A 14,400-nucleotide genomic window follows, 5' to 3' on the forward strand; every position below is an offset into this window, starting at 1 on the left:
ATTCAAGTAAAGAAAGAAACGTTTTTTTTGCACCACGACGTCATCGGCCGAACTTTGATCTCTTCTAAGTATCCAATTCAGCAACAATTTTCTGGGAACTTGCAAAGCGAAATCGAGGCATTGTTTGGTTGAGCAAATTGAGCACATGATTAGAGCTTAACGGAAGGACCGTCACAGGAAATTCTGGCTACAAGAGTTTCGGCCCTCGCGGCGGGGAGCGCACACACGTCCGGGACGCGTCGGTTGTGGGTTCTCATCGTGGTGTTGTGTGTGGACCTGGCTTCTTGAGAAGAAACCATATCATGAGCTGGGCTGTACCACGGGTTCGCTCGGAGACCAGCAGTGTTGGGCTTCTCATCTCATTTGCTCCTTTTTATGATGTTTTCCCTTACAAATCCTAGATGAAAATATAGCTAAAAATGGAAAACAAATGAAGACATAAAAATTCCTGGAGCAAAACTTATTATACTGGAGACTGCACCAATAACAGCGAAATAATCCGAACCCTGCCTAAGCGAAATCCTGAGATGTTGATACGAAACCCAGTTTGGCTTTACAACGGATTCACCGAGGGACAACTTTGCCGAAACTCATAAAAGAATGGGGGAACAATGAAGAAAAAACGAAATGTCTGTCGTTTGTTTCTGGAGTCAACATCCTGAGAGACTGTTACAGACCATCAATAACTTCGTCCGCAGCAGATCGATGGAGGCTTCTTTTTCTTCGGCCCAAAAAAAAGTTGGTTAATTTCAAGGTTTGTTGAATCCAATGGTTTTTTTAATCTTCAGCTGGCCTTGAGCTCTTGATCAGGCACCCGGAGCACTGCTCGCGTTTGTCACTCGAGCTGCAGAGGTAGCGGCCTGATCAGCTGGCTGCGATTCTGCAACATTTCAGTAGCAAAAACAGCATCAGTTACTACTATCTTGTAGTAAAAGTGTAAAACTTTCTAAGGAATTTGTGGCAAAAACACAAGAGATGCAAACATCCATACCTGTTGTGTTGGGAGGCAGTACTGACAAAGCTTGGGGCGGCGGCAGCTGAAGCCTGAAGTTGGGCGGAAGCGAAGGAGCGGGAAAGAAGGAGCTCTGAATCTGTGGCGTCGGGTGCTGCAGCAACGGTTGCATTGCGACCTGCTGTGCCGCCGGGGGATGCTGCGCCAACGGTTGCACGGCGACCTGCTGCGCCGGCGGTGGCGGAGGGAGTAGTGGCCTCGGCGTCGGAGCCGGAGGCGCCATGTACCCGACGTACTGGTGGTAGGGTGACGCCGTCGGCGAGGTCAGGCCATACATCTGAGGGTAGTAGTTCTGCAGCACTTGCGGATTGGCCATTGCCTGCTTATTCATCAGTTATCAAACATGTGAAATTAGCCTCGAGTTGGTTAGAGCAGAGTGAATCAATAACAAAGTTGCTGCAGCTCCTTTTCTTCAGAAAGCAAATCGTCAATGCAAAATATGACTCTGGGGTCCCTAGCTAGGCATGTGCACTGACAAGTGGCACTGTCAAATTTGCATGTGAGAAAAGGTAAAAACAAAGGGGATGGGGGGAGCATGCTTACCTGTGGGTATTGAAAGTCAGGTGGGTACCAGTACCTGCAAAAGTTTTTGCAGCTTCTTCAGTGGTTGATTTTAGACTGGAAAAGGAAGGGTTTGCCCACATCTGGCTCAACTTATCCACTACTACCACCACACAGTACATGCAAAGGCTGTAAAGGCCAGAATCTAGATCATTGATCTACATTCCTACCCCAGAACTAGGACTATATCATGAGGAGAAATGTTCCATTCTACAGTTAAGGTGAGGGTAGAGGATGAACTCATCAAGAAAACAACAGAAGCATGAGGTACCGCATTTTCAAAGTCCCAATCTTAAGAGACCCAAACAGATTATAAGGGTGTTGTACTGATCTAGCATGTAATTGTGAAAGAAATGGTGTTGATGCCTCTCCTACTATCATACAGGAGTCATTAAACCCTGCGTCACACCAACAAGTGCAGGGAGTGTTTTGTTGGCAGTGGAGGCAGACACCCTGCATACGGGTGAAAGAGACCTACACAGCAATGGCTGTGTGCGTGGGGGGACCGAGCTCCTTTTCCAGGGATTCAGAGTTGAATGCCTAGATGCTGCCGTGTCGCCCCCATGGGCGACGACGATCAGAGCTCGGTTATCATTCACCGGTACATCAACTGAATTTATACGAAATTCAGAAACCATAATCCTTGGAGAACTCTCAACTAGTAGTAAAAATATCATATACTGCCTGTTCTATCATCCTCTCTACCTGTGTCTTGGTGAGTTCGAGCAGTGTGTGATTTGGCAAGCGAAGAAGTGGATAGCCAGAGACTGACAGGGGCACAGGGTACTCACCCGAACTGAGACGGGTAGATCGCAGCCGGGCCACCGCCGTGCTGGGGCATCATCTGGGGAGAGGCCGGTGCCCTGGGGATGAAGTGCGGGCCCTGGGCCGGGACCTGCAAGTGGGGCCCTGGATATGGCCCCCTGCTGCCTGTAACAACAATTACCTGCCATGTTATTGGCTGCAGACGTAGAGAGTGGGAGAGGGAGAAAGGGAAAGCAACAACACCATACGAATAAATGGGCTGCGCTGCAGAAAAATTCAGGCCATGAGCGCGCGCAACGCAAGGGGTAAAAACCGACAGCACTGTTCGCTTCCGTCTGCGCGTGCAGGCCGCAGGCATGTGCGACCCGCGCCGATACGTTACGCTCCCGCGGTTCGCCGCTTTGACCGAGCTCGCCGGGCGCCCGGTCGACTCGTCGGTCGTCGCCGTCGCCTGCTGTTTTCGCGCTCGCCCCTTTTCAGTTTTTTCGCAAGCCGGGCAGACAAGGCTACCTACCAGGCTACGAGCAGCCTACTGTGCAACTCCAACGGCACCAAAAAGCGTAGCGTAAACTGAAAACTAGCCAGGCGCGTGCGCTACAGGCCCACAGGAGCAGTGGAGGTGGAGCACCGGTTCTTATTTCTCACAGCAACGCGTTCGCGTCTTCAGGTTCGCTTCGCTCCTGCCGGACACTGCGGAGTAATGAAACCTGCAGCAACAATGCGGCGGCAACAATGCGCGGTGGTACTACGGAGGAACAGGGAATTAGTTGGTCAAGGACGCTGTCCGCAGCGAATCCAATCTTGGATTTGCGTCGCGTTGTTGGCTCCGAAACGCTCCAAACCAAGAACAGTCAGTCAGGCCGTCAGGGCTCCCAGAAAGGCCAGGAACCGGCTTGGTCCGGTCAAAGAGGATATACGCGACCGCGAGTATTTTTAAGTTTCTAACATGTTTTTCTAAGGCCAGGCGTTGTTCACTAGGGATTGTTCCTGATCCTGATTCTCCCCTCCACTAGATGGAGGGGGCCTGGCCACCAGGCCAGTGGCCACAAGACCACCGTCCCCGGCCGCCCATGGCCTTTACACCTCGTTCCCGCTGGCACCGATGGCTGAGGGGGTGAAGTGAACTGGCCGCAACCGACCGACCGGCCGGCCTCACCAACACGTCCGGTCAAAGCGAGAATCCTCCCCGGCGATTAAACTACCCGGCGGAAAGCCAAAAGAAACCCCAAAGAAATCGGGAGGGGGACTGTGGATGGGGCGAGCCCATAACTGCCGTTCTAACTGCCAGTTGGTCTGCGGCGATAGAAAAAAAAAAGGGGAATTGCGATCGATCGGACGGCCGCGCGGAGTGGGGCACGAACCCAATTGAACTGACAGGCCAGCCTGGGCAAGCTCACCCCATATGACTTCCTCGCTTGCTGCTGCCGTGTGCTGGCACGCAGGGCGTGGCTTTACTCGCTCGGCGGGCCCGCGCGTCAGCGACGACTGCATGCCGGCCCGCCCGTCGGCTACCTCCCCGGCTGGCGTAGCGGAAAGGAGGGGAAAAAGCCTTGTCCGGTGGCAATGGCGAGAGGGGGTGTTCAACAGGGGGCTAGTCGTGTTGTTGCTGATGAGCACGCGGGGGATGGGATGGGGGTCGAGCAAATGAGATCAATGCGCGTGCGGATAGATAAGGAGTTTTCTTTTCCTTGGGGTTGTCGCTCACCTCGAGGCTGGGCGGGGCGGGGCGGCCCGAGCGAGGCAATGTTGCAGTTGGCGCGCCGCCCGGCGATCGTCGGGTTCGGGTCCTGCACCGCGCGCCGCGCCGCCTCCGGCTCCCGGAACGTCACCTGCGGGTATCAGACACACACACGGCCGCCTCAGGAACACGCACGGAAAAAAGAAGGGGAGGTGGCGATGGGTTCGGCTCGGCGGGGGGGCGCTTACGAATCCGTAGCCCTTGGAGCGGCCGGTGAGGCGGTCGGTGATGACGACGGCCTCCAGGATGTCGCCGTACCGCTCGAAGTGCTGCCGGAGCCCCTCCGAGGGCGTCTCCCACGCCAGCCCGCCCACGAACACCTTCGTCAGGGTCGTGTCGCCGAACCGCGACCGGTACGGCCGTGGCCCGCCGCCGCCGGCCCCCGGAGACGCGGCCGCCGACGACGACGGAGCGGCCGCCATCACGCGCGGCTCGCGGCGCGGACGAAGCCTCGACGCGGTGACCCGGCGAGCAGCGGAGCGCGGGAGCTAGCAGGCGCACGCGCCGGGATGGGGGCCCGGGCTACTGTGCCTCGCGTTGCGGTTGCGCCGCGGCACGCCGCCGTGCGCTCGCTCTCCTGTGCGTGGCTGGTTTTGGAAGCGGACGAGTCCACCACTCCCATATAAAACCTCGCTGTGATCGAGGTGGCTTAATGATCGTTGGAGAGGGGGAATCTGATGATCAGGTGGGTTGGGGTTGGGGAGGAGAGAGAGACGGACAGACAGGTTGCAAGGGGTTTTGCGCTGGAGGGGACGGTTTGGATGGGGGTGACAGCTATGCTGATCCTTTTATACCGTTTCTTTCCCCCTTTTTTGCTTTGTGTTTCCTCTTGTGTTTCGGTAGCTTTGAGAATTTTCTACGACACTTAGGGAACCATTTGAAGCGGGTTTTTTTATACTTTCATGAATCCTTTGTTTTTCTTGTATTTCTTTACATTTAGGTCCCGTTTGGATCATTGGAATTGAATTCCATCCTAATAATCATAATTTAGACACAAATTAATTAAGCTAATATAATTGTATGTGGAATATAGTTGTATATTATAGTTGGTGATATGGGAGAGATACTTGTATGCTGCACTTCTACTATAGAGAAGCGAGTCTAAGAGCGTGCTATAAGAATTGAATTCCATTCTAATAACCATAATCTATACAATCAATTTCCATCTCCCACCCCATGAATTTAAGATAGGCTTATATCTAAACTTTGGAAAGTTGTGGAATGCCACATTCCAACATAAATTAGCCTACTCCATAAATAGATTCCAATTCCTTGGACCCAAACGGAGCCTATTTTGAGAATTGATATAACTTTTCGGCATGTTTTGAACAGTTTTCATATTGAAAAATACGTGGTTTGAACCACATTTTATCTGAAAACAGCTAACGAGCCGATAATAATGGCGGACTTTTGGCGGTTTGCATCCATTTGCCGCTAGTGTTTGCAAACCGCATAATTTTACTGGAGACAGCTAATAAACGTGTACCGTGATTTACTCTGGTGGTAGGTAGGCCTTATAGCCGTTGAATTTTGCAGTGAGTGTGATGAAAGTAGATGTTCAAAATTTCATCATGAGACAATAAGTTATCTATCCTATTATGAGAAACTTGCATACTATCCCTCATGTTTCATCCTCATCAACCTTACCTTCTGAACCATAAATCCATATTTTTCCACTTATTAGCTTCTCCCTCTTCTCTCTTCTTCCCCAAAGTTCACCCTTGATTATGCTCATCCACATTTTTTTATTCTACCTTTATCAACCCACACACCTATATAATGTTCCTTAGATTTATTAGTCATGCATCTCCATGAGCCTCAAATTAAAGCAGGCATAACGATTACAAACAAATGCTAGCTGTTGAGCAGAATCAAATGACCTAGAAATTGCCAAGCATTTTGTTTGATGGATTTTAAAAAAAACCCAGTATTTTCACGGGAAACAACTAATAAGCTAATATCACTGACTTACTCTAACACTACTGAATTTCACATATGACTGTTGAAATTTTGCATGAGAAAAATGAGCTGGTGCCACTCATATTCCATCTCAGCCGCATAAGAACAATTATTCTAACCGTTGAGAGAATATCGATGACTTACTCCGGCAGTTGATGGGCATTTTGTTTGCCATATTTTTCAAAACATATATTTTCATTGGAAACAACTAATAGGCTGATATGACTTCCTCTGGGAGTTGGTAGGCCTTTAGGCCACTGGATTTCAAACATAAGTGATGATGATCATAAAATTTTACACCAGAAGAATAAGCTACCTACATAAAATTTGGAATACCAGTTAGGTGCTCTTCGTATTCAATCCTCAACTACGTCAATATCCTAACTACCAATCAATCTTCCAATGCTATTCAAATTTTCCGTCTCCATGATCTCTTCCGCATTTTGTCATTATTCACCTCCAACCAGTCCACCTAGATCTATAATGTTTCTTATAGAGTTTTATCTATGTCGTCCATAATCTTCACAAGAAGTAGAAGCAATTATTACACACACCTAAGGCTAGAAGCACAACATATTGTACCTTTTATGCTACCTCCTTTTTTCCTTCTTTTTTTGTGTTTTCCACTTGGAACATGAATAAAGGATACCAAAATGAAACACTCCTCACATTCCCCCTTCAGTCACGTTGGCACACCCTATTGATAAACTTTGTTCATTTTCTCTTCTTCAAAGTCCATTCCCGTTAAGGTTGTCCTCTTCACATGATAGCATTCTTGCTCTTATATATTATTAGTGTGTGCTCCCAACTTATTCGTGGTCCTTAAAGAGCTCACGACCATCTCTGGCTCCATGATCCTCCCAAGAAGTAGAAGCTAGCTAGAACTAGACCCACCTAACCCTAATTGTTGACTAACACATCTTGCTTCTAATGTGGCTGGGTAGAAAAAAAATACATGCCTTGGACCCATTTTCAAAATTATAAACACATCTGTGGAAAGATAGAACCACTAAATTAAAATTCATTCATATATGAGTGATAACTTTTTGGAGAACCTTGAAAGGTCCATCCCAACAAAGAAGTAGAATAAGACTATTACTTGTAATAATGCAGTAATTGGTAGGTGTAATATGTGTTCCACATGATCAAAATAAGTGCACCTTCAAGAGACTAACAAGCACGTTGCATATCACTAAAAAAATAGCACTATTTAGTTTCGGATTTAATCTAGGGAAATTCAAGCACTATGCTAAGTCGAGAACTTGAACCTGGGTGAGCAGGTCCCACTGCAAAAAACCTAACCAGCTAAGTTATGCTAAGATGTCGACCCACATAACCTAATTTGATGGGTCTATCTATTCGTACATAACTTAAAACATAACTATATCTAGTCACATCTATCAACTATTTGATTTTCTCTTACCTACCTATAATGTTTCCACTCTGTTGCATGCAGCTTGCCATCACACTAAGGTTGAGTGAACCCAATATATACCCTAAAAATGTCGTTGAGCCCCAATCTCATTGTTGTCAATGAGATTTGTCCTTTGATAAATAGTGGTGGTTGGAGCATGAACCCTGCCATAGTTGTATGGTAAGCACAGATGACTAACTTTTTCTTTAGAAGTGTATGCTTTTCTCGTTTTAATCGAGAATACACGTATTTTCTCTATTCCAAAATATAAGACCATTTAGTTTTGTCCTAAGTCGGCCTATAGAAAAAAATATATTGAAACATTCTATACCAAATAAATACATATTATCAAGATAGATTCATGATGGATTGGGATTTCCCTTTTGCCCAGCCCTCTATTCCTAATTTAATTTTGTAGATGTTGGTGTATTTTTATATAACTTAGTTAAAGTTAAAACATCTTACATTCTAAAACATATTACTCAATGTACCTGCTCTCTACAGCAAACATTTTTTTTTGAACGAATGGCACGAGAGTGTGCCTATTTCATTGATAGAGAAGAGGTTTTACAGAAGCAGAAAAAACAGGTACAGTCTTATTCTCGCACTATTAATTAATGCTGCTAATGGCCTCGCTCCTGCAGCGCTCCAAGCGGACACCTCCTCTTTAATCTTCCCTAAAACAGAGATCGAGGAAGATTCGTGTCGATTAAAAATTCTTGCGTTCTGCTCCTTCCAAATCTCCCAAATTATCAGCATCGCTAAGCTACGAATGGCCTTGCGTGGCAGTTGTGTCGTTGTGGTGGTATTATTCCACCATTCTAGTGCGTTGTTTGCCTGTCTCCAAGTTAACAGCTTTAAGTGCGGCGCTCCAATCCATGTTGCCACTTGATCCTAGATCTTCCTCGTGAACCTACATTCAGCTAAGAGGTGGATGTTGGTTTCCATTGTCTGCCTACAGCAGACATGTTGATCATGCAATCTTTCTTGTCCAAAAATATAGTACATATGCATGGACATTTGCATAGAGTGCAGAACTATTGATCCACTTGGCAGAAACATACATTGAACAGTTCATTTTGCTAATTAGATGCAATATACATAGGCGCATCGACAAAATTAAATATATAGGAACAAGTATAGTCGAGGTCGTAAACCTGGTTAGAAATAAGTTAGGTATGGACCACCACTAATAATCATTTATTTCGGGGATAAGGCAAAACAAGGTGGTGAACGCCATGGAAAATACTCCATCTATTTCAGATTGTAGGTCATTTTACCTTTTTTAGATTCATAGATATTATTATGCATCTAGACATACACAATATAGTGTATATAGTGTATGTTTAGATACATAATAATATCTATGAATCTAAAAAAGTCAAAACGACCTACAATTTGGAACGAGTACCAGTTAGTTTTGAGCATATAAAATACCAAGGCCTCCTCGTTAGTTTTGTTTTGTTGGTGCAAGTACGGAGATGAATAGATGATAACAAATCAAATGCTTTGGTTACATTGGTGAATCCAAGCTGGCAACTGCTACGAAAGAATGAATCTTACGATACCTTAGTTCGGAAGCTTAGCATTTGGATTCTGCGTACCCGCCGCATCCTTACATTCAGTGCAACTTTGTCAACTCATGCATGAAAAAAAAAAGAAAAGAAAATTAGCGGTGCTGCAATCCTCACCGGCACGGCTGACTCGTTGAACTAGTAGCGTCCTACTCGTTAACTTTGTAAGCACGTATCTACGGAACTAGAAACATTGGACATGTACACACATAGCCTCACGTTATGATTGGTCTCGGTCCCACCTGTCAAGGAAACGTGTGTCGTAAATTTCTAAGAAGTGTACGTGCTCTTGAGATGTCTACATCGTCCCACCTGTCCATGACACCTCTCGATAAGAATGACTTTGCTTAACGTGTGCATATTACATTGTATGTCTCCTGTATGCATCTTCGAAGAAATTAATTTAAAAGAAATGCATCTTCGTCTTTGTCTTTGAGACTATCTCTGTTGTGCTACACCCTCCGATCATTTGCAGACGCCATTCTGGAAAAACTAGGGGCAGCTCGTCCCATTGAAACGCATTTGCTCGTAACTTTCTAAGACATTTCCATGCATAGACACGCCCACACGCTGTTCTTTGCATTTCCCATCCGGGATGTGACGTTGGGGCAACTACTATTGATAGCTGAAATTTCACACGGGTAGCTAGCTATATGCGCGTGTGGATCGTGTCACACTTTCTTTTAGGGTATAGCAAATGGCAAAGCCCAAGGTGAAGTCCGACACAAATCGTTCTAGGGTGATTCTACTGTCCCGCCTGCCTTCTTTACGTGATGCAGTTTGTGTCAGCTAGGTACAGACAGGTATATGACTTAAGAGCAAAATCGATCGTCAACTGGTGGATTGAAGTGACCATATGCATGCATGCTGTGTACCGGTGGCTAGCTGCACCTAGCATGTACCGTAGAAAGCGATAAAAAAGATCCTCGCATGCTCTCGGATCCTTTGTTATGATATGACAGTGACTGGCCTCGCAGAGAAGTTCGCGTTTGCTCCCATCGTAAAAAGATCTTTCTCCGCGGCATTAGCAAATAAAATGTTTGGCATGCGACGGTACCATGGGCCCAAAGCTTTACTAGCCCATAACAATAGTTCTTCGTCGATCCGGTTGCCTGCCTGGGCTGGCTGATGGCCATTAGTGGGCCGAAGGATCGCCCCTTCCCCCTTTTTTTGGACCCTCTACTCTACTTTTTCTAGCAAACTACTCCACCCACCTGCACCGTACACAACTCCTCAACTCGATCGTCGTCGCCATTCTGTCGCACACAAGTTGCAAAGCGGCTGCAATTCTTATTCATGGACGACGTCTCCGTAGAATTTTCGGGGTCTACCTCTTTGGTGTTTTGGTCGTGATGCGTGGATGGAAGGCGAGTGCTAGCTAGTACGTGACAGAGATATTTGCTCTCGCTAAATACAGAAGGGAGTTATAGTTCGTTATGCATACAGTAGGTGTCACATCTGACAGTGGAATCAAATCCCTCGAATATACGGATTTGGCACTTAATGCTGTCTTAGAGTCCGATTTGGTACTTGCTACTTGGCGCCGCCGTTCTTGATCGTATCCAACGCTAAGATTAGGTGATGTGCAGTTGATCGTACTCCGATCGAGATGACGGTTTAGACGGCGATAAGGACTAAGGAGAGGCCGAGCCCCAAGATTAACTCGCCCGAAGAACGTTCTACGGTCAGCAGCAGAAGAGGCGATAAAGCAATTGATATCCTTGCAAAAGGGTGCGTGTGGTGTAGAAAAGAAAGAAAACGATCGATACCCATGAGCATGACAGGATGGGAGTATGGGACATGCACTGATAGAAGAAGCGCTGATCCGATGGTTCAGTATGGAACAACGTGCTGTCACGTACTAGTAAGTTTTTATTGTAATCGAAATTACACGAGCAATCATTCACGGGTTTGATTTGTCTATTCTGAACATGCTTTCTGCAGTGATGTCTACTTTTACAGTTTTACTCCCCTCATCCGTGCCTTGCAATAATGTCACGAGCTGTCTACTTGTTGCTAAAGCTCAACAAGCAAAACCTCGTGGAGTCGTGGTGCATGAATCCTAAGAAACTAGGAATCTGTTTAACATGTGCAGAAAGGAAAAGAGACCAAGGTCACGTTACCACCAAACTGATCACCATCTCAGGGTCTTTAAGCACCTTGCACTGTCATGTGAACCTTGCTAGCTGCTACTGGCAATACTCAAGGAGTAGTCCAAACTCCAAAGTCCCCAACCATCCCTAGTTACTACCGTCTACCATCATCGCCCTCACGACAGGACCCGCGCTGAGAGCGAAAACCCCATGTCCCCATGCGCATCGTCCCCTTCCGCTACAACTTGGGAGGCCCGGGAGCTGAATTTTTGTTCCCTTCCACACCTAGTCGAACAAGTGTCTAATAAAATTTATATTTGAACAAATTTTCTTAAAACCTATGCGGATACGTACAACGGAGAACTTAATTATGGAGTTCTTTATTTCAAAAACTGATTGAAAGAAACTGCCGTCAGTAGTTTTCGGTCGAAACTAAAAATTCTCAGAGGAAAAAACCTTTTTCATAAAAATAAAAAACACTAAAAGGTGGGGGGCGGACCCACAGGAAGCTTCCTGGTGCCTGCTACCTTAGCAAGTTCTGTACGTGTGCCGATCGTGATGCATGGCTAGGCTACTAGTCCATATCCTGGGGCGGAAGCCTCTCGATCGATGGGATCATGGATGGATATGCACACGGATATGGATACACTTCATGCTTCGCGTATCTTTGTGCCATGAACACGATGCATTCCATCGAGATATCTCTAACCTTTTCGCCTAAAAACTGTCGCGTCGAGCGTCTTCCATGCACGGAGACGACAAAAAGCGTCCTATACCGGTACACCAGCGCACGTTCGCTTTCGTGCCCCTGGTGAACATCGTGTCCTGCGTGCGTAGCACAGCTTGCGCGATGTCCGAACAGAAGCGGCCATGCCCGTCCCACTCCGCCGGAGCCCGCCCGACCGCGACGCCGCAACCAACTGGATCGAGGCGCCCGGGGAGACGGCAAGACGCGGCGCGCTCCGCGTCACACGCCGAATGGGCGCCCGCGTATAAAAGCGACGCCACGGCGCGGCGAGTTCCCCGTGGCAATTATCCTCTTAGCTCTCGCACACGCACAACCACACCCCGCTCGCCTAGCTCTTCCATAAAAGACGACGGCGATCGCGCGTTGCTGGGGAGCTCGTCAGAGCACGGCCGGTGATCGCGGAAGAATAGTCGAGAGCTGCTCGGCGTCGGTGGTGGTGCGCGCGCGCGGGCGGATCGTTGATCGATGGCTAGGGAAGCGGAGGCGGCGCTGCGGCCGTTCGTCCAGGCGGCGGGCGGCGACGGGGAGGTCATCTCGGGCGGGCCGGCGGCGACGGCGTTCCTCGCCACGGATAGGACGGATCGGCCGGTGGACCCGGTGATCTGGGGCGACGAGAAGCGGATGAAGCGGGAGCTCGTGGCGTGGGCCAAGGCCGTGGCGTCCATGTCGGCCGGCAAGAACACCTCCTGCTCCTCCACGCCATCGTCGACGCCGTCGCCATCCATGAGACGAGGCAGGGTATAGTGTGCCGATTCTGGTGGGCACGGTATCGCTGGGGCAACAACCACCCTCGATTCTTCTTCCACTTCAATTCGCTTGACAGCACATCTTGTCATAGTTGTTGCCCAATATGCTGATTTCTCTCCATAAAAGGAGCTCTTGATGTACAGTAAGTATTGAGGTATTGTATAGGAGGATGATCTTGTGGCAACTGCCAAATGTACAATGCAAATTTTCTCCCAAGCAGTTGTACACTGCTAGAACTGTTGAGCATATAGCAATAAAGAAACATGCATTGAAACTAACCTTGTGCAACCTATTAGCGTATACCATTACATCGGGTAAGTGCTCGCTCTTCATACTCCCATGGTTTACGGATGATGTGTGAATAGTACAAAATGCAAGGCAATGTCAGAATCTAATATATGTTTCAAATTTCCAGTATTCAAATGGTTAGAATTTCTTTAGAAACTTTCAGGTCACTCATAAAGTGCACGTGCGGTGCGGCACGCACGTGTTTTAGAAAAATATAAAGACTCCAAAGTTGCAAGTACTCCATTGTTAAAATATATGCTGAGCAGAGACAACCTTTCTTTTTCTTCCCAAAACATGTTATATACATGAACGATCACATGAATCTAACAAAATTGAGCACCATACTGAATTGTGGATTCTAACTCGAGCAGTCGAGCGGGTAGCCACATAAGAAACGTAACCGACTGAGCGTCACGGCAAACTAATTACCTCCTCCTAAATGGAGCTAGAATCATCTAGTCCTATTTAGCGAGAGTGTGGTCCTTAAATTGCAATAACTCGTGAATGCTTTTGGTCTATGAATTGACGAAGATGACTGTAACACTTCGAAGCAGCGCTACATAAATTCCTGTGTGCCGTCCTTTTCCAAAATCAAGAAAACAAATCTTTAATTTTACAAAACATCTGTCCTGACAAGTGACAACATTTGGTAGCAACCACATCAAGATGTAAAGCAAGAAAGAAAAAAAGAAAAGTGATCACCGTAACGGCATAACCCCCGCCCCCCCGCCCCCCCTAAAAAAAATTAATACAAAGAATGGGACTACATATCCTCACCACCAGTAGCACCTAACCAGCGCCGCATTGCCCGTCCAGACCCAACTAGCTTGCCATGGAGTGAGTGATAGCTGCCGCAACAAGAACACTCTTAAGTTTTCATCCTAAGACGCCGCTTTGAAGTCTTCACCTTAAGATGGTGCTGCAACATAGATCCCTCCTCCATCACCATGACTTGATCAGTTGGCATGTCACGGCACAAGTTGCGACATTGATGGCATTTCAGCCGATCGGACCGTCGTTGCAATTCCGCCACTCTTTTGCATTTTTTGCGCATCGAGGATGTCGTTGTAGTTTTGCTGTCGTGACGTGATGGAGATATTTGCTCATATACGTATGTACAAAATACAGAATAGGAGTACAAATCTGGCAGGCTAGTGGATCTTCATATAGGCTAGTTATTATGTCACGTCGCCACTCGCTAGTGGCACAAAATTTCTCGAATATACGGATCTGTTACTTAGCGCCATCCTTGATCATGTTGAATGCCGCGATTAGTTGATGCTAACCCGTGATGGTATTCGTGGTTTAGGAAGAGGATAACAATGATGAGTGGCAGATATGGGCAGATCTAAGGGAGGCTAGGGGGGCTTAGCCCCCTACTGCCCTAAAGCTCCATTAGAACGAAAGGAAGAAGATGTGTAGTAGAGAGGAAAAAGCAAAAGAAAAAAAAGGAAGAAGGGGTGAAGATGGAGGAGAAGGAAGAACCAACCCCCCCCCCCCA

At 47.3% G+C, this 14,400-nt stretch overlaps 1 protein-coding gene across 1 annotated transcript; it reads right to left on the reverse strand.

Moving 5' to 3' along the window:
• Positions 1-431: 431 nt before the first annotated feature.
• LOC101771218 (RNA-binding protein 38) lies at positions 432-4,820 on the reverse strand. Its single transcript, XM_004964918.2, has 6 exons — positions 4,265-4,820; positions 4,044-4,167; positions 2,365-2,503; positions 1,556-1,589; positions 992-1,331; positions 432-880 (listed from the first exon to the last, which is right to left on the reverse strand). Exons 1-6 carry the CDS (start codon positions 4,496-4,498, stop codon positions 807-809), a joined length of 945 nt encoding a protein of 314 aa, XP_004964975.1. The 5' UTR covers positions 4,499-4,820; the 3' UTR covers positions 432-806.
• Positions 4,821-14,400: the final 9,580 nt, after the last annotated feature.

This window comes from Setaria italica, chromosome IV (assembly GCF_000263155.2).
Source record: "Setaria italica strain Yugu1 chromosome IV, Setaria_italica_v2.0, whole genome shotgun sequence".
In the NCBI taxonomy this organism is placed as follows: Eukaryota; Viridiplantae; Streptophyta; class Magnoliopsida; order Poales; family Poaceae; genus Setaria; species Setaria italica.

Excerpts from the sequence above, each read along its gene's own strand:
- LOC101771218 (XM_004964918.2), bottom strand. The coding sequence starts at position 4,498 with ATGGCGGCCGCTCCGTCGTCGTCGGCGGCCGCGTCTCCGGGGGCCGGC. Across the intron at positions 2,504-4,043 it reads CCGCCCCGCCCAGCCTCGAG|GCAGCAGGGGGCCATATCCA; the intron begins GTGAGCGACAAC and ends TTGTTGTTACAG. Across the intron at positions 1,590-2,364 it reads ATCTACCCGTCTCAGTTCGG|GTACTGGTACCCACCTGACT; the intron begins GTGAGTACCCTG and ends AAACTTTTGCAG.